Source organism: Lynx rufus, unplaced genomic scaffold, assembly GCF_022079265.1.
Source record: "Lynx rufus isolate CCGP_SWC_20201006 ecotype Redwood Valley unplaced genomic scaffold, mLynRuf1.p SCAF_16, whole genome shotgun sequence".
NCBI classification, from domain to species: domain Eukaryota; kingdom Metazoa; phylum Chordata; class Mammalia; order Carnivora; family Felidae; genus Lynx; species Lynx rufus.
Genome location: NW_025814830.1, coordinates 46,793,307 through 46,815,414, shown reverse-complemented (window position 1 = coordinate 46,815,414; position 22,108 = coordinate 46,793,307). Strand labels below are relative to the sequence as shown.

The 22,108-nt window shown below is 37.0% G+C and overlaps 1 protein-coding gene across 7 annotated transcripts in view; it reads right to left on the bottom strand.

Moving 5' to 3' along the window:
• CNTNAP4 (contactin associated protein family member 4) overlaps window positions 1–22,108 on the bottom strand; it is a 252,839-nt gene that overhangs the window by 31,249 nt on the left and 199,482 nt on the right. For all 7 annotated transcript variants that reach the window (XM_047079258.1, XM_047079260.1, XM_047079263.1 and 4 more), the window contains 2 exons: window positions 7,210–7,380; window positions 6,290–6,508 (listed from right to left, as the gene is read on the bottom strand). In XM_047079258.1, the coding sequence (XP_046935214.1) occupies window positions 6,290–6,508; window positions 7,210–7,380 (390 nt within the window). The remainder of the gene's footprint in view (window positions 1–6,289; window positions 6,509–7,209; window positions 7,381–22,108) is intronic.

Sequence of the window (22,108 nt, the reverse complement as noted above, 5' to 3'; positions counted from 1 at the left end):
TTAGTAATGTTATAAATTGATAAGTTAATATTCCGTCTTGTGTCATTTTTTAATGACTAGGTTGGGGCCTGTTCCTAAGAGCGTGGTCTACTCATGTGGTATAAATAGAGATAAAAGAAAACCCTGATGTGCTCTCTGACAGCCAGTGACCTGCCTCTCCCTAAGCCTTTTTTAAAACATGGGTCCTTAAATGCTCCCCAATCAAGAGACACAGGGCATCAGAATGGATAAAAAACCAAGACCCATAAATATGTTGGTTGAAAGAGACCCATTTTAGACCCAAAGACACCTCCAGTTTTTTAAAATTTTTTTTTTCAACGTTTATTTATTTTTGGGACAGAGAGAGACAGAGCATGAACGGGGGAGGGGCAGAGAGAGAGGGAGACACAGAATCGGAAACAGGCTCCAGGCTCTGAGCCATCAGCCCAGAGCCTGACGCGGGGCTCGAACTCACAGACCGCGAGATCGTGACCTGGCTGAAGTCGGACGCTTAACCGACTGCGCCACCCAGGCGCCCCAAGACACCTCCAGTTTTAAAGTGAGGAGGTGGAGAACCATTTGTCATGCTAAGGGACATCAAAAGTAAGCTGGCATAGCCATACTGGAGCCAAAATCAGACAAACTAGATTTTTAACCAAAGACTGTAAAAAGAGATGAAGAAGGGCACTATCGCCTAATAAAATAAAAAGGTCTATCCAACAAGGTCTAACAATAGTAACTATTTTTGCATTCAACTTGGGAGAAGCCAAATATATAAATCAATAAACAACACACTTAATGAAATTCATTGGTAACAATACTGTAAGAGTAGAAGACTTCAACAGTCTACTTGCAGCAATGGACACAAAATCAACTGGGAAACAATGGCTTTGAATGACACACTGGACCAGATGGACTTAACAGATATATTCAGAGGATTTCATCCCAGAGCAGCAGAAGACACATTTAGAATGCACATGGAACATTTTCCAGAAGAGATCACATACTGGGTCACAAATCAGGCTTCAGCCAGTACAAAAAGACTGAGATCATTCTTTGCATATTTTCAGACCACACTGAAACTTGAAGTCAACCACAAGAAAAAATCTGGAAAGACTACAAATATATGGAGAATAAAGAACATCCTGTTAATGAATGAATGGGTTAACCAGGAAATTAGAGAAGAAATTGAAAAAATACATGGAAGCAAATGAAAATGAAAACACAACAGTCCAAAACCTTTGAGATACAGGAAAAGTGGTCTTACGAGGGAAGTAGATAGCGAGAAGTCGGGAAGAAGAGGGAAGTAGATAGCTTCCTCAATCAGGAAGCAAGAAAAGTCTCAAATATACAAACTAACCTTACACCTAAAGGAGCTGGAAAAAGAACAGCAAATAAAACCCAAAGCCAGCAGAAGAAGAGAAATAATAAAGATTACACCAGAAATAAAGCATATACAAATTAAAAAAAAACAAACAGTAAAACTCGGAGATGGTTTTTTGAAAGAATTAACAAAATTGATAAACCCCCTAGCCAGACTTATCAAAAAGAAAAGAGAAAGGACCCAAATAAATAAAATCATGAATGAAAGAGGAGAGATCACAACCAACACCACAGAAATACAATTATAAGAGAATATCATAAGCAATTATATGCCAACAAACTGGGCAATCTGGAAGAAATGGATAGATTCCTAGAAACATATAAACTACCAAATCTGAAACAGGAAGAAATAGAAAATTTGAACAGGCCCATAACCAGCAAATAAATAGGATCAGTAATCAAAAATCTTCCAACTCTCAAAAGTCCAGGGCCAGATGGCTTCCCAGAGGAATTCTACCAAACATTTAAAAAGAGTTAAAACCTATTCTTCTGAACTGTTCCAAAAAGAGAAATGGAAGGAAAACTTCCAAACTCATTCTATGAGGTCAGCATTGCCTTGATTCCAAAACCAGACAAAGATCCCACTAAAAAGGAGAACTACAAACCAACATCCCTGATGAACCTGGATGCAAAAATTCTCAACAAGTTACTAGCAAATCGAATCCGACAGTACATTAAGAGAATTATTCACCACATTCAAGTGGGAGTCATTCTTGGCCTGCAGGAGTGGTTCCATATTCAAATCAATCAATGTGATACACCACATTAATAAAAGAACAGAAAAGAACCATATGATCTTCTCAACAGATGCAGAAAAGGCATTTGACAAAATACAGCATCCTTTCTTGATAAAAACCCTCAATGAAGTAGGGACAGAAGGAAATCTCAACATCATAAAGGCCATATATGAAAGACCCACAGCTAATATCATACTTAATCGGGAAAAACTGAGAGCATTTCCCCTAAAGTCAGGAATACAACACGGATGTCCACTCTCACCACTTTTATTCCACATAGCGCTGGAATTCCTAGCCTCAGCCATCAGACAACAAAAAGAAATAAAAGGCATCCAAATTGGTAAGGATAAAGTCAAACTTTCACTCTTCACAGATTTCACTCTATATGGAAAACCTGAAAGACTCCACCAAAAAACTGCTAGAGCTGACACACGAATTCAGCAAAGCTGCAGGGTATGAAATCAATGTATAGAAATTGGTTGCATTTTGATACACCAACAGTGAAGCGGCAGAAAGTGAAATCAAGGAATCTATCCCATTTACAACTGCACCAAAAACCATAAGATACCTGTGAATAAACCCAACCAAACAGGCAAAAGATTTGTGCTCTGAAAACCAAAGAACATTTATGAAAAAACTGAAGAAGAAACAAAGAAATGGAAAAACATTCCATGCCTTTGATTCGAAGAGTAGATATTGTTAAAATGTCTACACCACACAAAGCAATCTATACACTCAACGCACTCCCTATCAAAATAACACCAGCATTTTTCACAGACCTAGAACAAATATCCTAAAATTTGTATTTGAACCAGAAAAGACCCCAAATAGCCAAAGTAAAGTTCAAAAAGAAAAGCAAAGTAGGAGGTATCACAATGCCAGACTTCAAGCTGTATTACAAAGCTGTGATCATCAAAACAGTAAAGTCTGGCACAAAAAGAGACACATAGATCGGTGGAACAGAATGGAGAACCCAGAATTGGACCCATAACTTTATGCTCAACTCATCTTTGACAAAGCAGGAAAGTATATCCGATGGAAAAAAAGACAACTGCTTCAACAAATGGTGTTGGGAAAATGGACGGCAGCATACATAAGAATGAACCTGGACCGCTTTCTTACACCATACACAAAAACAAATTCAAAATGGATGAAAGACCTACATGTAAGATAGGAAACCAACAAAATCCTGGAGGAGAACACAGGCAGTAACCTCTTTGACTCTGGCTGGAGCAACTGCTTACTAGACACATCTCCAGAGGCAAAGGAAACAAAATAAACTACCGGGACCTCATCAAGATAAAAAACTTCTGCACAGTGAAGAAAACAATCAACAAAACTAAAATACAACCTAGGCAATGGGAGAAGGTATTTGCAAATGACATAATAGGTAACATGGCTAGTATCCAAAATCTATAAAGAACTTATGAAACTCAACACCCAAAAAATAAATAATCCAGTGGAAAAATGGAAAGAAGGCATGAACAGACATTTCTCCAAAGAAGACATCCAGATGGCTAACAGACACATGAAAAAATGCTCAATATCACTCATCATTGGGGAAATGAAATCAAAACCACAATGAGATATCACCTCACACCTGTCAGAATGGCTACAATGAACAACTCAGGAAACAACTGATGTTGATGAGGACGTGGAAAAAGGGAAATCCTCTTACACTATTGGTGGGACTGGTGTGCCACTCCGGAAAACAGTGTGGCTTCTCAAAAAGTTGAAAATAGAACTACCCTCAGACCCAGCAATTGCACTACTAGGTATTTTACCCAAAGGATACAAAAATACCAATTCAAAGGGGCACACGCACCCCAATGTCCAGAGCAGCACTATCAGCAATAGCCAAATTATGGAAAGAGCCCAAATGTCCATTGACTGGTGAAAGGATAAAGAAGATGTGGTGTATATATATATATACAATGGAATAATACTCAGCCACCAAAAAGAATGAAATCTTACCATTTGCAAAAACGTGGATGGAGCTAAAGTGTATTATGCTAAGCGAAATAAGTCAGGCAGAGAAAAGACAAATACCATATGATTTCACTCATATGTGGAATTAAGAAACAAAACAGATGAACATAGGGGAAGGGAAGAAAAAATAAGACCAAACAGTGAGGGAGTTAAGAGACTTAACTATAGAGAGCAAACTGAGGGCTGATGGAAGGAAGTGGGTGGGAGACGGGCTACACGGGTGATGGGCATTAAGAAGGGCACTTGTTGTGTTGAACACTGGGTGTTGTATGTAAGTGATGGATGACTGAATTCTACTCCTGAAACCAATATTACACTATATGTTAACAGTTAACATGAATTTAAGTAAAATCTTGGAAGAAAGTAAAATAAAATAAAATTAAATTAAATTAAAATAAAATAAAATAAAATAAAACGAGTTCTTCTTTCAATATCATCACATTAACCATGTCAATTTTCTCAGTTACCTGTGAGTAAAAAGAAGGGAATTGTATAAACAGATTTTTATTAAGAGTAGATACATTTTTCAGAGGTCTTTCTGCCTTTTTAATTTTCTATGACTTGACTTAAACACAGCGAGGATTTTAGTTTATAAAACTTTCACATAGGGCAGCCTTTGGATTTGAACACATATGGGGATGTCAAAAGCCTAACCAATTGCCTCCATAAAGATGAAATCTCTTAGGTATATTTATTAAAATTATAACACATGATTGATGGCAGAAGACTCAAGTCTGTTCCAACACAGTCTTCTGATATAATAATAGTGCTTCCAGCCACTACAGCTACCTGAAATCAAATTAAGGCCCGGATTCCTATCAGACACAATACATTGTGACTTCATTTCTATGAAGTTAAAATTCGCACAAAGGATAAAAGGTCACGTTCAGGCGAACTGCAGCAGACCTCACTGTAAAATTCGAGGACTGTTTCAGCCTTCTCAATTTCCAAGAATAGTAAGGCTATTTCCAAGATACTGACAGATTTTAAATTGCCATACCTTTGGTTGCAGCGATCTCTCAGGTTTTGTAATTCAGGAAATATCTGTGTCAATTTCCTGAGTTTCCAGCATGTTACTAAAAGTTAGGTATTTCAAGTATTCCTCATTATTTCCATACCCTTAAATCAGTCGAGTGGCCATAAGATCATGATTAGATTGTCTATTACCGTGCCCTATCCATAGAATCTGTTCATTAAATATTTATTGAGTGAAAGAATAAATGATAGAAGTAAGGAGTATATAAATTCATTAGAAATCCCAGATATGTCTTAATCAAGTAAGTCACAAATAGGCTTATCTTTTGCAGTGAGACTAATAAACACGATTATTAAGCAATGAACGATGTAATAGGTATGTTGAATTTTATTCTAAAACACAACTGTTAAAAATGCTTGAAAAAAAGTTTCTCATCATTTATAACCTATCCTGCTTTTATAGCATTGCCGTGCCCTTTTTTGCATTAAAATATCTGGAAAGTGATCAAGTAAGAAATAATTCCTTGCACTCATGGTCGATGAGTTCTGTAAAGTAATTAGCAAGATTAAAAATAAACACTTCCAGAAGGATTCCACCATCAAGTGTATAGATACCAAGTGAATGTATTCAGGCAATAAAGGAACATTTGGATATAAGTATGAGGTAGGTGATCAGAAGGCATCCAAAAAATAGGCAAAATGAGAGACACCAGCAGAACTGACGGTTTATACACTTTGTTCCTGCTTTTCCTTTTTTCTTCTACTGGCCTGTTTTTTGACGAGGGTCCCTGGTTGGCATCAGCTGGAATTACAGGGAGAGTTCCTTAAATCCTCTGGGAACAGAGATAAACACCTCCAACATAACACTAAAAGCACTAATGTAAAAACAAACAAACAAAGCAAACAGATTACATAATCTGTAATAGTAAGAATCCAGATTTAGGCATTAATCAAATACAAATTTAAATCTCACTTACTAGGTAGATTCCTGAAGGCAAGGCATTTAGATCCCTGGTAGCTCAGTCACCTCATCTGTAAAATGGGGTTAACTCATTTCACAGGTTTGGGTACCAGGAAGGCATAAAACACCTGGCACAGCCTGGGACGTAGGTTCTCAGTAAACAGTGGTTTGTTGTGGCTGTTACCACCATTTTCATAGTTGGTATTATTTCATTTTGGCCCACAACTGCGCTCACATCATAGAGTTAAATGACAACAGAACTTACCCACGAAGAGTTGACTGTTGAGCTGTAAAAGGACGTGGCCGTCAGTGGGAGCAGGCTGCGTCTTCGGTAAGAGCTGATCCACTTGGATAGTTGCCTCTTTCATGTTCCTTTCAACCTTGACGTGGTGCCACTGGTTGTCATTGAAATGAGTGGGTGACTGCACTGAGATTTCAAAAGGTCCGTTCCCCACATCAAATGAAAAGGTCACTACTGCCGGTGCTGGAAATATGAGATACGAAGATTGTTCAAGTTAGTCCACACGGGGGAAAGCGGAGTCCTCTTCAGGAACAGCGCCATAGCATAGCAGTCAGGAAATATAAAGATAAGGGCTCAAATCTTATGGAAGGAACCAATGACGTCAGTAAAAGACAGAGGGGGAATAAGACAGTCAAACACATTTGGGAAAAAAACTCCGATCTTAAAAAATTCATCCTCAGAGTTAATTTCTCATATTGAGAAAAGAGTAAAGCTATTTGGCCAGAATAAGAAAACTAAATAGGCTCTGGCCTTTTATGTAAAAATAATTTTTACAATGATTCAAAGTTTCTATAATTTTAAAAGCATGTAATATACATTTGATATTAAGAGACTAATGGTGATCTAAGCGTATACCAAAATTATAAGGCTGGGGATCTAATTAACTTTGTAACTGACTGAGAATTTAGTTTTTAAAAAATTTTAATTATCTGAATTTAAAACCCTTCTTAAATTGGTTCTAGAGAATACCAATTATATTCCCAAATTATCGTGTTAAATATTAAATTATTTTCTTGCAAGAAGGCTAACAAGATCAGATTTTTTTCAAAAGGACACAATGAAGAGATTCAGCTGATAAAGTAGAAACACAGTACTTTAACAATTAGTTAAAGGATTTACTACTAAATAGAATTCCACAGGCCTCTAAGGAAAAGGAGACTCACAGCGTAGCTCTATCCTTATAAAATCGGTAATCCCCAGGTTCTCTAAAAATACCCCAGATGAAGCTGTTGTCTTAAAAAAGAAAGACACATCTGCACTAAGTTCTCCATGGAAAGTAGGAAAATGAAGGTATGAAGCCTCAGTATTGAAGGAAGCTGAATTCCAAAATGATCCTGTTTGAAAAAAAAAAAAAAGGAAAAAATCAAAAAGAAAAATTCATGAAATGAATGGCATAATTACATTTTCAATTTTTAGTATTTCTGCTACTAAAAATATTGCTAATTTATACAAACCTGCTTTTCTTTTTTCTATTAACTATATACTTACTCTACAGGACATGGGCAGAAGAATGGAGATTTTACAAGGATTGTGATCCTGGATTCCTTCCAACATAGGAGAGGAATGATCACTACAGAAATGGTCTGAATGTTATATTTTATGTAAGAAAAATAGCCTCACCCCAGATACCACCCTCTGCCAAAGTGACGTGGTAAAAATCTGCCAAATATTCACTAATAGACTTAATTTTTTTATAACTTGAAAACTGAAACACCTACATTCCTTTGAATAACAAAACTCTAAAGAAGCTCAAAGCGGTTTTTGTTCTGACACTTCTAACACACACACTTCACAGAGTTACGCCTTCAACTAACTGTTTTCATTAATGGGCCTTGTGATTTTCTAAACTGAGACTGGCATTCAAAATATTCTCACCTAATTAAAGATCAAGACACTACTTACTTTCCTGATCTTCTCACAAAAATGCTCTTTCCATTCAAAATTATCTTTTACTTTGCCTGTAACAGTGAAGTGATCAACAGTAGGAAAGGGCTCTCGAAAAGTTTAAAAATGCTCAATATAAGGAGAAAATGTGCAAAAGGTTGGGGGTATAAATTGAGGGATGTGAAAACAATTATGTGGACTATTAATTGAATTATAATTTCTGTCCACATGCCACTTCTCATCTTCACTTTCCCATTCTTTTTTTTTGGGGGGGGAGCAGTTACACCTACAACTTTCCTTTTGAGAAAATATTGTGGGACTTATACAGCAGACAGCATGGGAAATAAAGTATAAATGCAGTGATTCAAGTGGCAAGAGTGAAATCCAAGTGTCTCTGTGCGGCTGATGAGAAGCACCACCCGAGAAATGAACTATGTATTTGCTGCTGCCACCAGCAAGTTCTCGACACACGGAATATAAATATACACCTGCCTCCATACGCACTCACAACATTGGTTAAAATTCTATCTAAATTACCTTCCTGGAAGACGTATTGATCCACTGAAGTCAGAAAACAGTAATTTCAAAACAATGGTTCATTATGTTAGCAGGGAACAGATAGCTAGAGTTAAAAATCGCAGACTTGCCTCAGCTTCTCTCCGTTCCTTAGATTTTAATTTATTTTCTATAAATCCTGGACCAAACAAGCGGTGGCTGTATCCAGTTTACGTTTTCTGTTTTCCTTATGGACCTGATTCAAAAGTCAATTCTCAGCTCATCTGTGAACAATTTTAGAGCTGCATTTATTCCGCTGAGAATATACTTTGAGGGCTTTTTTTTTTCTACAGCCAAATGAAACTGTATATTATCTGAGTTGGCCAAGCCTAGTCTTATTTCCATTTTACAGCTATTTCTATGCTTAGACATTTTGATCTCTAGGAAAAACTGCAAGGAAATGCGAAATATCAAATCAGGGATAACAACACATTTGTGTTCTTAAAAGCTCTTACCTGACCTATTTTTAAAAGGAATTAAGTGCCTTTCTGTTGAAATGTGATGTATATGAAAATTAAAGCTGTAACTTTAAGTTGTGGAACATTACCGAATCTTCTTCATTCAGTCAGATTAAAAAGAACACTCAGAATTCCTTAAAGGTCTACATGAGATAATATTACTATAAGACATAATATTTCAGTTGTTTCATTTCTATATCACACCTAACCCAATAAAGCATCCTGCAGAAGGTTTCAGGAACCTGGCTGAAACAAACAAAAAACAATTTCTGAATTGCTGCTATCTTTACAATGAATGTTTTTATAGTAATGAAAACAATGTATTACCTTAGGTAGCTTAAACATTCTCACATACATCATCATGCCTATTTAGCCCAGTTAGCAAACCTTATTGTACAGATTCACAATAGGTTAAAAAAATAAAAAAGAAAAGAAAAAAAAAGACACCATTTTATTGGATTAGGAAATTGCTGCTAATTCAAAACAATGGTAAAGAAAGCAAAGGCCAGTATTTCCATGATCAAATCATGTTAATGGCGTATGATATCTCAGCTCTTTCCAGACTGTGCTAAGAAGCACCCAGGAGAACGTGGACTGCCTCCGGAAAAGGAGGGGAAAGAGCAGGAGGCCTAGCAAAGCAGAGCCCAGCAGGCGGGCGCCAGCAGGAAGCTGCAAGTCTTTTGAAGAGAGAGTTCCTGGCTAAGGTGGTTCAAAAATCCTTAAGCTGCATCCAGGGGCAGACTGGAATGCGATCACCTGCAATCGGGAGAATAGGACCACTTTTATCATCCCAACAAAAACAATTCATGATGTGTTCTTCTATGTAATTAACTAATAATTTAAAAAATTTCAGTAATTAATAATTCGTACCTTTTCAATTAAATTCAGTAGAGGGTACTCAAAACTTGGAAATATTCCTTCAGGAATTCCACCTCTTATTCTTCCCAAATTAAAAAAAAAAATGCAATGGATACTGGGATCCAGACAGTTATTTACATAGAAGAGGAAGATGTACTAAGGATTGAATTCCATACACAAAGTAAAAAAGAGCTCATTTAGGAAACTTAGCTTAGTAGAATGTTAAGATTACAAGTAATTTAAAGGGCGCCTGGGTGACTCAGTTGGTTGAGCATCCAACTTTTGGTTTCGGCTCAGGTCGTAATCTCACAGTTTCGTGGGTTCGAGCCCTTGTCGGGCTCTCCACTGGCAGAGGGTAGCCTGTTTGGGATTCTGTCTCTCTCCCTCTCTGTGTGCCCCTCACCAACTCACGCTCTCTCTCTCTCTCTCTCTCTCTCAAAATAAATAAACTTAAAAAAAATTTAAAAATATTCTTTTTGATAAACTTTTATTTATATCATTAATAGATTATCCATTTAGGGGCGCCTGGGTGGCTCAGTGGGTTAAGCGTCCAACTCTTGATTTCGGCTGAGATCATGATTTCACAGTTCGTGGGAATGAGCCCTGCATCACGCTGACAGCATGCAGCCTGCTTGGGATGCTCTCTTTCCCTTTCTCTGCTCCTCCTCAATTCACACTCTCTCTCTCAAAATAAATAAATACATTAAAAAAAATAACAGATTTATAGAGACAGAAAGATTAGTGGTTCTCTGGAACTGGGGAGAGGAGGCAATTAGAGAATAACAGGGGCTAAGGGGTGGGGAGTTCTTTCTGCATAATAAAAATGTTCTAAAATTGATTGCAGTAATGGTTACACAATGCTGTGACTATACTAAAAGTCACTGAATAGTTCACTTTATATGCATGAATTATACGGCATGTAAATTACACCTTAATAAAGCTGTTTTTAAAAAAGAACAACATTTGAAAAAGCCATTATTTTTTAAGGCACTGTGTTTTTACTTATAAAAGCAAAAGGCATATGACACACTAACCCTACCTTTCTTTCTTGCCCCACTTTATTGAGGTATAATTGTCATGTAAAGAGCTGTACGTATTTAATGTACACAACTCGATAAGTTTGGTAACACTACCTTTCTTAAAAGTAAATAAAATGAAGTGAAATACAGAAATGCCAAGGCAAGGGATAATTTACTAGTCAAACGGATCTTTCTGGAGGTAAGAGTCATTTCAAAAGCTGGAAGTATAATTTCTTGCATTTGAGTTTTTATTTGGAGGTAATTGTAGCTTCTTGTGCGGTTGTAAGAGATAACACAGAAAGATTCTGTGCATCCATTAGCTAGATTTTCCCCAACGCTAACATCTTGCAAAACTGTAGTGTATCAAAACCGGGATATTCACACAGATAGCAGTCAAGATGCAGGACATCTGCTTCATGGCAAGTAGCCTCCAATGCTTCTCTTTTATAGACACACTCATTTCCCTCCTGCCCTCACTCTTCTGTAGCCCTCTTACAACCCCTATTCTCTATTGTCATCTGAAGAATGTTCCATAAATGGAAGGTAGGTAGCCTTTGAGACTGACATATTTTTCACTCAGATTTCTCTCTGAAGATACACCAAGTTGGTGTGCGAATCAATAGTTCATTCCTTTTTATTGCTGAACAGTATTCCATGTACGGTGTACCAAAATTTGTTTAACTATTCTCCTGTTGAAAGACATCTGGATTGTTTCTAGTTTTCAGCTATTACAATCAAAGCCGCTATGAATATCCATGTAAGAGTTTTTGTATGAACATAAATTCTCAGTTCTCTGGGATAAATGCTATCCCTGAGTCATAGGAGAGTTGTGTGTTTTACTTTTTATGAAACTGCCACAGTCCTTTCCAGAGTGGCTGTATTATTTACATCCCCGCCAGCAATGTGTGAGCGAGATGGTTTTCCACATCCTAGTCAGAATTCTGTATCATTATTTTTATAGCCATTTTGAAGGGTGTGTAGTGACATCTCATCGTGGTTTTGATATGCATTTGCCCAGGGGCTAATGATTTTGAGTATCCTTTCATGTGCTAATTGCCATCTGTAGCCCTTTGGTGAAATCTCTTTTACCCATTATATCCCTGGCTTGCTGAGGGCCACCTTCTCTCTTGGCCTTTCCTCTGTGCACAGGTGGGAAGAGAGAACCCTCTGATGTCTCTTCCTCTTTGTATAAAAACACAAGACCAGGGGCGCCTGGGTGGCTCAGTCGGTTAAGCGTCCAACTTCGGCTCAGGTCATGATCTCACAGCCCGTGAGTTCGAGCCCCGCGTCAGGCTCTGTGCTGACAGTTCAGAGCCTGGAGCCTGTTTCAGATTCTGTGTCTTCCTCTCTCTCTGACCCTCCCCTGCTCATGCTCTGTCTCTCTCTGTCTCAAAAGTAAATAAACGTTAAGAAAAAAACAACAAAAAACCACAAGACCAATCAAATTAGGGCCCCAGCCTTATGACCTCATTTAACTTAAATTACCTTTTTTTAAAAAATGTTCATTTATTTTTGAGACAGAGAGAGACAGAGCATGAATAGGGGAGGGTCAGAGAGAGCGGGAGACACAGAATCCGAAGCAGGCTCCAGGCTCTGAGCTGTCAGCACAGAGCCCGACGCGGGGCTCAAACTCACGGACCCTGAGATCATGACCTGAGCTGAAGTCGGACGCTTAACCGATGGAGCCACCCAGGCGCCCCTTAAATTACCTCTTTAAAGACCCTACCAGCTAACACAGTTACAATGGGGTTAGGGCTTCAACATATAAGCTTTGGGGGTGGGGAAACAATTCAGTCCATAACATCCCTATTTTAATTGCATTGTTTCTTTTTATTTCCACTGTTGATTTCCCAGGGTTCTTTATATATTCTAGATACTAGTCCTTTGTCAATTCTCAGCCCTCATCTTACTTAACCTTGATCTATCAACAACAATTAACGTAGTGGATTATTCTCCCCTCCTTGAAACATTTTCTTCACTTGGCTCCAGAACACCAACACTCTTGCCTTTCTCATTAGTGTTGTAATTCTGTTTCTTTCTTTCTTCCTCCTCCCCTCTTCAACCTACTAATGTTTGAATGCCTCCAATCCCTATTAATATTGGAATGCCCACTTATCCATCCACAATAACTCCTGCTGGCCCATCTCATGGCTTTAAATATGCCGATGGCTTACAAATACATATCTGAAGCCTGGAACTCTCAAACTAACAACCCCACATTCTATCTGAACACGTCAACTCAACTTTAATATGTTCAAAAACTGAGTTCTTTACATTCTTCTGCAACTCCTTGACCCCAGCAGCAATATTTTCTATCTTGGGAAATGCCAGTTCTGTGCCTCTAATTGACTATTAGACCAAGCACCTTGGTGTCATTCTTGACGCTTTTGCAACCTACATCAATCCATCAGCAAACTGTATTGCTTCTCCTTTTGAATTAGTCCCATACTACAACTATTGTCATTGTGCCCATGGCCCAAACCACTATGACTCCTCAGCTCGGTTGGTGATATGGTCTTATAAATGGCCTCCTTGCTTTCACCTCCCCTGTTAAATCTCATTAAAATGTAAGTTAGATCACATCAAGCCTCTACTCAAAATTGTCTAATGTTTTCCAATTGCATTCAAGTTGAAAAAATTAAACCTTTCAAAACCCTCCATGATCTGACCACCAGATCTTCTAATGTCTTCTGCCATTCTCTTCGCTCACTCCGCTCCAGATGTTTTAATCATCTTGCTGTTCCGTGAGCATATCGGCTACATTCCCATCTCTACGTGGCTCCTCTGGCTTTTTCCTCTGTCTCTGGGTACTCTTTCACAGATATACACATGCCGTGCTCCCTTATTTCCTTCAGACTTTTATTCAAATGCCACCTTCTTAGTGGGCATTTTATGACCATTCTATTTAAAATTTCCAATCCCACACCACCCTGCCTCGACTACGTTGTCTTCACAACACATCTTATTAGCATCTATCATACCATATATTTTACTTTGTTATTGTCTATCACCCTCCAAGAGAACTCAAGCCCCCAAAATGCAGATACTTTTATCTATTCTGTTCACTGCGTGCATGCTCTCTCTCTCTCTCTCTCTCTTTCTCTCTCTCTCTCTCTTTCAGGATGTGGAGAAGGCATAGTATAATGTATGGGCTCAGTAAATATTTGTTGAATGAAACGATTAGATTTCCTCTGTCAAAGTAGCAATAAGAAAGCTTACTGTACTTATCTCAGTAAATACACTCAAATTCTTTGGTAGACAAGTAGAAAGAGGGAGGGAAAGAGGGGAACAGAAGAGAGAGTGAAAGAAGAAGAGGAAAAGGAGGAAGGGGAAAAAAAGGGAGAAGAAACACGAGGAAAATTAAATAAAGAGAACCTAAGGAAAGAAAATAAAAATATAAAAATTAAAAAGAATTTCCTATTGGTAGAGGATTATCAGACATAGAGCTTGCAAAATTATATGATTATCTGTTAAAATAGAATTGATCCTCACTCTCCTTAATGGTTTATACGTAGTCTGCCAAATGGAACAAAACTCTGTCGAATGGAAGAAAAATTAACCAAATCACTAGTCAATATCTTTCTCAAGTCTATGAATGTAACTTCTGCAAAGTTATTTATTACCTACATGCACCTTTGATTATTTAATGCATTTTGGGCAGCTGTGATTTCTCAGACAGCTGAACAAGTCAATGCAGACAAAATGAAAAAAACAATTTCAATGACAAGAATTTCTTAGAATAAGAAACTTAGAACAATCTTTTTTAACTATGCTTAAGTTTTGGTGGTTCCTTGATTGACATAAAATTTCAACACAATGGATTAAGTGAGAAGAAGTACATTGAGTCAAATAGTTAGAAACACTCAAATGCCAGAGTTAAAAAACTACCTTGTTCAGATTAATGAACTGAGAGCAGAAATTTAGATCATGTTTGCAACACCAGTTTAAAAAATACACACTTTCTATAGTTTGCCATATGATATTCAACTTGAGGGAGAATTAATGCCAAAGTGTAACACTGAGACGCATCCTTGTTAAGTTACTGACCTTGAGGACAAAATATTAAAGTATTTGGTCAGAAAAAGCCAATCCTCTAGAAGGTGAAAAAATAAGTTTGGCTTCAGAATACAGCAAGATTCAATACCAGAAGACAAAGAAGCACTCTCCACAAATTTCTGAGAGAAAGAAAACGTATCCAGCCTAATTTTTTGTGTGTTAAAGCAATAGGCAGACATTCTCATATTTGAAAGAAATCTGAGAATAAAGCATGCACAAACCCTTTTGAAGAACAATAAAAATAAAAGCCTACTTTGTAATGAAATATCAGCCAAAAGCTATCTGGAAAAGGTGTGGAAGGACAGGATGACTGCATGTCTCAGCGCAGACAAAAGTAGGATAATATGTACAAATGGTGAGTCACAAAGTGCGACCCACTAAAATGTTACATCAGTTTCTAAAAAGTTGAAGGGGTGACTGAGTGGCTCAGGTGGTTAAGTGTCTGACTCGTTATCTCAGCTCAGGTCATGATCTCATGGTTTCATGAGTTCGAGTCCCACATTGGGCTCTGCACTGACAGTGTGGAGCCTGACTGGGATTCTCTCTCTCTCTCCTCTCTCTCTGCCCCTGCCTCACTTACATTGTGTGTGTGTGTGTGTCTCTCAAAATAAATAAATAAACATTAGAAAAATTAAGAAAGATAAATAAATAAAAAGTTCAAATGTAGAGTTACCTTACACCCCAGAAGTTCTATTCCTAGAAATATACTCAAGATAAATTAAAACATGTATCCAGAAAAAAACCTCATACATGGATGTTCATGTATAGCATTATTTATAATAGCCAAAAAGTGGAACCAACCCACACGTCTGTCAACCGATTAATGGGTAAACAAAATGTCATCTATCCATACAATGGAACATTATCTGGTCATAAATATTAATGAAGTGTTGATACACAGTACAACATGGATAAGCCTTGACAATATCATGCTAAGTGAAAACAGCCAGTCACGAAGACCACATACTCTTGTGTTTGCATCTAAATGTTGTTGACTAGGGTTGGGAGTCAGCGCAGGAGGGAAACAGGGACTGTCTGATCAGTGGGTACAGGTTTCTTTTTGGGGTGATGAAAATGTTCCAAAATTGGTTGGGTTGTGGTGATGGCTGCATAACTCTATAATGTACCGAAATGATCAAATGTACTAAAATATGATCAGACTGTACACTTTAAATGGGTGAATTGTAGGGCATGTGAATTATTTCTCACTAAAGCTGTTATCAAAAAAATAATATAAAGTTAAACTTGCAAAGTTTATTTTAGAGTTCTGAGGCAACAAATATTCCCAAGCACGTGCATACTCAAGAAATGCAACACTCAAGAGTCTTTCTAGAGGAAAACAGAAAAACATCAGCTACCTGACAATGCAGTCCAAGAAGAAACAAATCAAAATAAAAAACCATTCAAGAATAGAGAGGCTCTGATGAGAGACTAGCAGTTAGCATTAAGAAATAAACAACTACACAAATAACAGCAAAATTAGCAAAAAGGAGAGGTGGGGGAGAAAAAGAAAAGGAGAGGACAAATGAGTTACTTTTCCCATTTTTCACAATAGATCAATACTGTATAAAATTTAAAAATGAGTTTAACATAAAGCCTAGTGACTCTGTAATGTTTTAAATTTTCATAATCTTTTTTTAAGGTTTAGTGGGATCATTCAAGTTGAACATATATTTATGAGATATATAAATAATGTAAAGCAATTCCCTTGGCTTCAATTTGGTTTTCTTCTTTCTCTGTCGATTTCCATTAATAAAGTTTTGCAAACTTATTTCTCAATCTCTGTTTTTATTTTTCTGTCTAGAGTAGTGCTTCTCTCAACATGAGAAGGTTTTGCCCCCAGGGGACATCTGAAAATTTCTGGAGACATATTTGGTTGTCACAACTAGGGGAAAAGTGCTACTAGTGGAATGAGACCAGGGATACTGCTACGTGTTCAGCAATACACAGGACAGCCCCCAATCATAACAGCCCCAATGTTGGGATTGCCAAAGTTGGGAAACCCTGCTCTGGGAATACCAAGCAATGTCTGGAATAATATTCACTGATGTGAATCATTATTTCTGAGCTGTGTGACTCTTGGTTATTAGCATACTCTTTTCTTTGACATTTATACATTTCTGTATACCTTAAAATTTTATAATGCCTATATCAATTAAGTCACTAATATTTAATATTAAAACTATAAATAAAGGTATGCATGTATATAAAATTATCACAAGAGGATATTATTACAGTCTTGAGAATTATTAGGATTCCTGGTCTCAGAAAAGGGGAAATCTTTTGAAAGCATGAGAGAGAATGCTCCCTCACATTTGTGAAGCTGCTTGAGCATTAATTACTCGTGAGTAATATAAGTCATCTCAAAAGAACAGAAAACAAACAAAATGGACAAAATATTTTTTTCTCCAACAAGTAGAAAGTATTTCAGTTTTATAAAGCTGGATTATTAGAAGAGTAAAAATCAAAATTATTAACATTAAGTAAAATCATATATTCATTTGAAAGCACCTTCACTGCCCAAGTCCAAGTGTATTGATGAAAAATGGTTCAGATGGAACTAGATACTCCATGTACTATGTGATTTTTCAATTGGAATACATCTTTCAATAAAAGCTGAACTCTTTTCATTCACAGTATATATTTGCACATCATTTAATTGCGGATACATCAAAACCTTATTCCTGTCTCTTTCAAATAATTCAAAGTTATAGGTTTCTTGAGCCATATATGATGGATCTTTCTCATTCTTTCACAAACTGCTATTTATTGATTATCTTTCATGTAACAGGTAACGGACTAGGTGCCAGGAACACAATAATAAATGAGCAATGGATCTGCTCTTGAGAGGCTCAAAAATAATTAAAAGCCAGTATGAAAATATATCTCTGTAATTTGTTCAATATTCTTTGAAAGTATAAGGCCAAGTCCTCTAGAGACCTACTGAAGTCTTCACTGAGTGTGGAAAGTTTCAGTAAATGTTTCGCTTGGGGAGATTTTGCAGATGAAGGAAAGGAAATGAAAAGGCAGTGAAGCCAGATGCCATCAGAGGTCCAAGAGTTTTCCCTCTGCCACAGGACCTGCAGAAGTAGGGAAAGGTCTCTGTAGTTGTCCTCCTGACCTGTGTGTCAATACTGGATATCCACTCTTTCTCTTTAGCATTTGGGGAGAGTTCTGAAGACAGTGTAAGCACAGTGGGCATGCTCTCCAGTTAATTTTTATGCATGCCAAAGTTGAGGGATTACCAGTCAAGAAGACTTTGGATGGAACCTCAAAATGAGGATGTTCCCACTGCTTCTGGGAGAAAGGAAAGTATACGAGTAAGCCCTCTGACTAATTACAACTTATTAACCAGTAAACCCAGATGTTTTCCCATAATTCTTTCCTTTGACTCTTTTGCTTCTACAGTTAATAAAAGTTAGAAACATGTTCAGCAGGATTCTATGAGTGTCCTAGAGGACAACCGTGTTACTAAAACCTTGGCTGTTTTATGAATTTATTTCTGGTATTTTTTTTAACTGAAGTACAGTTGACATACAGTGTTACATTAGTTTCAGGAGTATGACATAGAGATTCGACAACCGTATATGTTACGCTGTGTTCACCACAAGTGTAGCTACCATCTGTCGCCATGCAACACTCCTACAATACCATTGACTATATTCCCTATTCCGTCCCTTTTATTCCCCGGATTTATTCATTCCATAATTAGAAGTCTGGTCCTCCAAATCCCCTTTACCCATTTCACCCATCCCCCACCTCTGTGCCTCTGGCAACCACGATTTTGTTCCCTGTATTTATGGGTCTGCTTCTGTTTTGTTTTGGTTGGTTTTTAGATTCCACATACGAGTGAAATCATATGGCATTTGTCTATCTCGGTCTGACTTATTTCACTTAGCATAATACCCTCTAGGTCCACCCATGTTGTCGCAAGTGGCAAGATCTCAATCTTTTTCATGGCTGAGTGATACATATATCACTCTATATCTATATATCTATCACACTATATATATAATACTTAATACATACTGCTTCTTCCTTATCCATTCATCTACTGATGGACATGTAAGCTGCTTCTATATCTTGTCTATTGTAAATAATGCTACAATAAACATAGGGATGCATATATCTTTTCAAATTACTGTTTTCATTTTCTTTAGGCAAATGCCCAGCAGCAGAATTGCTGGATCAAATGGTAACTCTACTTTTAATGTTTTGAGGAGCCTCAATACTGTTGTATACAGGTTGCACCAATGTACATTCCCACCAACGGTGTACAAGAGTTCAATGAACACTCGTTCAGTGAACAAGAGTTCCTGGCCAACACTTGTTATTTCTTATCTTTTTGATACTAGCAACTCTGACAAGTATAAAGTGATATCTCATTGTGTTTTGATTTTCATTTCCCTGATGATTAGTGATATTGAGCATCTTTTCATATGTCTGTTGACCATCCTTACGTCTTCTTTAGGAAAATGCCTATTCCAGTCCTCTGCTCATTTTAATTGGATTATGTGTTGAGTTGTGGAAGATTATTATATACTTTGGATATTACCCCTTATCAAATATATAATCTGCAAATATCTTCTCCCATTCAGTATCTTGCCTTTTTGTTTTGTTAATGGTTTTCTTTGCTGTACAAAAGCTTTTTATTTTAGTTTATTTTTGCTTTCGTTTCCCTTACCTGGGGAGACATAGCTAGAAAAATGTTTCTAAAGCTGATGTCCAAGAGATTACTGCCTATGTTTTGTTTAAGGAGTTTTATAGTTTCAGATCTCACATTCAGGCCTTTAATCCACTTTGAGTTTATTTTGTATATGGTGTAAGAAAGTGGTCAGGTTTCATTCTTTTGCATGTAGCTGTCCACTTTCCCCAGCACCATTTGTTGAAAGGGTTGTCTTTTCTCCATTGTATATTCTTGCCTCCTTTCTTGTAGATTAAGTGTGGATATACCTTTGTAGTATACTTGAAATCTGGGAGTGTGACACCTCCCACTTTGTTCTTCTTTCTCAAGATTGGTTTGGCTATTCAGAGTCTTTTGTGGTTTCATACAACTTTTAGAATTATTCTAGTTCTGTGAAAAATACTATTGGTATTATAATAGGGATTGCACTGAATCTGTATATTGCTTTGATAGTATGGAGATTTTAATTATATTGATCCTTCCAATCCATGAGCATGGTATATATTTTCATTTGTTTGTGTTATCAATTTTTTTCATCAATGTCTTCTAGTTTTACGGTATTCTTTAGATAAACCAATTTTTAAATTAAGCAGTTATCATCCTTGGTTAAAAAAAAATGTACCATTCTGGTGAGTGATGTTGATAATAAGAGAGGTTATCGATGTGTGTGGGGAGGGGATATAAAGCAATCTCCATACTTGCCTTTCAATTTTGTTATAAACCTAAAACTTCTCTTTATTTTTTTTTAAATTTTTTTTTCAACATTTTTTATTTATTTTTGGGACAGAGAGAGACAGAGCATGAACGGGGGAGGGGCAGAGAGAGAGGGAGACACAGAATCGGAAACAGGCTCCAGGCTCCAAGCCATCAGCCCAGAGCCCGACGCGGGGCTCAAACTCACAGACCGCGAGATCGTGACCTGGCTGAAGTCGGACGCTTAACCGACTGCGCCACCCAGGCACCCCCTAAAACTTCTCTTTAAAAAAGAGCATTTAGTTCATACTAACATTTAGTCTTTTTTTTTTTTTTGAGGGTTTTTTTTTTTTTGGAGTGAGATGTATTGAAGGATAATTTACATGAATAAAAATGACCCTTTATTTGTGTAGCAATTTTGATAGATGCATAAAGCCATGAAACCACCACCACACTCAAGATGTAGAACATGTCCTTAATCTGTTCCCCTTTGCAGAATTCCTCTCACCTTGAAGCTGGTGGCAACTGAAATCCTGTTTTCGTTCCCATGGTTTTGCCTTTTCCAAAATACCTTAGACACTGAATCATCCAGCACGTATTTTAAGTAAGACTTCTTTTACTTAGCATAAAGTGCTTGAGATTCATTCACGTTATTGCATGTATCAATACTCCATTTCTTTTTAATGTTCAGTAGTATTCCGTTGTATAGAGTGGCTACACCGCAGTAAAATGGGAAACTTATTCATTCACTAGTTGATGGACATTTGGGTGGGTTCCAGTTTTAGGAGACTATGAATAGAGCCAGTATAAACCTTTACATACAGGTTTTTTTATGCCTCTTGTATATCTAAGAATGGAATTGCTGTATCATATGGTAAATGTGTGCTTAACCTATGAAAAAAACAAAAACAAAAACAAAAAAATCTGCCAAACTATCTTCCAAAGTGTCTATAGCATTTTACATTTGCACCAGCAATGAGAGTTCCCGTTACTCTGAATCTTCACCAGAATTTGATATTGTCTGTTTTTTAAAAAATTTTATCAATTTTAACAGTTATATATTGATATCTCCTTATGGGATTATTTTACATTTTCCTAATGACTAAGGATATTGAGAATCTTTTTCTTATTCTTATTTTACATTTACTTATTTTTGATAGAGAAAGACAGAGCACAAGTGGGGCAGGGGCAGAGATAGAAGGAGACAGAATCCAAAGCAGGCTCCAGGCTCTGAACTGTCAGCACAGAGCCTGACGCAGGGCTCGAACTCACAAACCGCAAGATCATCAGGACCTGAGTCGAAGGTGGACACGTAGGTGGACACTGAGCCACCCAGGCGCCCCTTGAAAATCTTTTTATGTGCTTTTTGAAATCTGTATATTTTCTCTGGTAAATGTGCAAATCTTTTGCCCATGTCTTAATCTGAATATTTTTTATTATTGACCCGTGAGAGTAATGTTCTTTCTATATCCTGGACACTGGGCTTTATCAGGTATGTATTTTGTAAATATTTTCTCCCAGTTTGTGGCTTGTCTTTTCACTTTCTTAACAATGTCATTTTAAAAGTAGTTTTTAAATTCGATTAAATTTAATTTATCATTTTTAACAATTTTATGGATCATGCATTTGGTGTTGTATTTAAGAAATCTATGCCTAACTCAAAGTCACTAAGATTTTTTCCTATATTTTCTTAAAGAAGGTTTTAGGTTGTGGGTTCACATTTAAGTATATGATGAGTTTTGAGTTATTTTTTGTACACAGTATGAAGAATGGGTTGAGATTTTTGTTTGTTTTTGTTTTTTTTCAAATGCATTGTAATTATTCCAGCACTGTCTTCAATTGGACTGTTCTTTCT